Here is a 2,266-nt window from a genome sequence, read left to right as displayed (position 1 = left end):
GACTAAACACAAATGTACTTAGTTGTCAGAAAAAAAAAAAAAAATGATTGTTTGCCTTAAATACAAGTAAAAAAATTAAGGGTATTGTAAGTTTGGAGAGTATAAAATTGTGGGAAAATGATTTATAATGATAAGACTTGATATTATTGACAACATCAAGGAGCTCTCCCCTTGCATATCCTCATCAACCTTTCTACTTCACATCTATGTCGACTTTGATGGTCTGATACCCAATTTAATATATTTTTTGTGCACTTTCTTCATTTTTTTCCTTGCTAACCACATAATACTCTGATTCTTAAATGACTGAACTACTGAAAACTGTGTTTATGTATCAAAGACATCTGATGTTCTCATTCTGGATAGATTCAGATCCCCAATGAAAACTAAGTGATTATTGATATTATGATAACACAGAATCTTCTCAGGATTTTATTCATCAACTTTTCCCTTTGGAAACATAAAATACCTATTTCAGTCAAATACCTCAGAAGAAGGAATTCCATTAAGAGGAAAAGAGGCAGATATTCTTTTTAAATTCTCTTTTTCTTAAAAGATCAGTGGATGTGTGGTTGAAAGTGTCAATTACAGAATATGAGATATTCTATTTCATAGAAGAGTTTGTTTGCATATGAAACGTTGATCCTGAAATCATATCCACAACAGCAAGGAAGTAAAATGTACTCTGAATTACTTATATTTTCCCAAAATGGCACAAAAAATGATAGAGTTTTAGTCTCTTTTTGGTCTGAAAGAATGAGTCCTTCAATAAACATTTATTTATTGCCCACTTCTTAGGTTCTACAACAGACTCTTTAGAGGGATAGAAAACAACTTAATGACAGTCTTCACTCCCATCCAAATTCCAGACAAACTGAGGATTAGGACTCACACTTGAAATGATAGCCAACCAACCATAACAATGTGGTACAAAGACATATGTGTAGATAAGACAGGTCCTAAAGGATGTCAACAATCTTGGAGGATGTTAAATCAAGAGGTAATTTAGAACTGGAGATATTCTGAGCCAAATGTGGAGAGCATGAACTACAAAAATACTTAGGTTTGTTCTGTTCTTTGATGACACGAGCCAAGAAGCCTCCTCATTGCTCCTTTCATGTCCTTGTTCCTCAAAGTATAGATAAAAGGGTTAAGCATAGGAGTCACCAAACTGTAGAATAAGGACATGAGTTTGTTCTTGTCCTGAGAGTTAGTAGCAGAGGGTTGTACATACATGATAATTACCGGTCCATAGAAAAGAGATACGACAATAACATGAGAACCACACGTATTAAAGGCTTTCTTCTTCCCCTCTGAAGACCGAATCCTAAGCACAGTAGCTACAATGAACCCATAGGAGACAAGGATAAGTGACAAGGGAACCAGGGAATAGAACGTCCCCACAATGGAGAGCATAGCTACATTGAATGTAGTGTCAGCACATGACATCTTGATCATCACTGGGACCTCACAGAGAAAATTATCTACCTTGTTGTTACCACAAAGTGGCAGCTGGACAGTGAGAGTCGACTGAAGCAGGGAGTTAGCCAATCCACTTATCCATGCCAGGGCCACTAGGAGGATGCAGAGTCGCTGATGCATGATAGCTGGGTACCTCAAAGGCTTGCAGATGGCAATGTAACGATCCAAGGACATCACAGCTAACAGGATGCACTCAGTGGCTCCCAAGAAGTGAAACATATAAAACTGGGTCACACATCCCCCATAGCTGATAGATTTATCTGGGCCCCAAAGGTTAAACAGCAGCTGAGGGATGGTGGTTGTGGTAAAGCACAGGTCCAAGAAGGAGAGGTTGGAAAGGAAGAAGTACATAGGGCTGTCAAGATGAGGGTCTACTCTGGATACCACAATAATTGAGATGTTGCCCACCAGTGTGCAGATGTAAGCAACAAGCACCATAATGAACAGGGGCATTTCCAACCAAGGGTGGTTAGAGAAACCCAAGAGAATGAAGACCTCCGGAACACTTGCATTGTCCAAACTCATGCTTGCTGTGGCTCTTTTTGGTAGATTCAAGTTAAAGTAAAGACTCCACTGAAGTGAGTTGATATTTAGAAGGATGAAAATTAATAAAAACAAAAATATGACTTCCGTGGTGCTTCTAAAAGAAAAACTAACAAATATCTCTATTTAAACCAAGAAATGCAAAATAGCAAAATTTCACAAAATAATGAGGTAAAGGGAAACTTAAGATTCACCTTATGTTTAAAAAAGAGAATAAAATGAATGAATGAATGATGCTAAT

The 2,266-nt window shown here is 37.5% G+C and overlaps 1 protein-coding gene across 1 annotated transcript; it reads right to left on the bottom strand.

Annotated features, from left to right (window-relative positions):
- Positions 1 to 1,059: 1,059 nt before the first annotated feature.
- LOC306666662 (olfactory receptor 2B11-like) lies at positions 1,060 to 2,007 on the bottom strand (the record flags this gene model as incomplete). Its single annotated transcript, XM_079148886.1, has 1 exon — positions 1,060 to 2,007. The coding sequence occupies one exon, from the start codon at positions 2,005 to 2,007 to the stop codon at positions 1,060 to 1,062; it is 948 nt and encodes a 315-aa protein (XP_079005012.1).
- Positions 2,008 to 2,266: the final 259 nt, after the last annotated feature.

The sequence above is a fragment of the Sciurus vulgaris genome (genome assembly GCF_902686455.1).
Source record: "Sciurus vulgaris genome assembly, chromosome: 7".
Taxonomy (NCBI): Eukaryota; Metazoa; Chordata; class Mammalia; order Rodentia; family Sciuridae; genus Sciurus; species Sciurus vulgaris.
The sequence above is the reverse complement of the archived record's forward strand: the minus strand, read 5'-3'. Positions and strand labels throughout refer to the sequence as shown.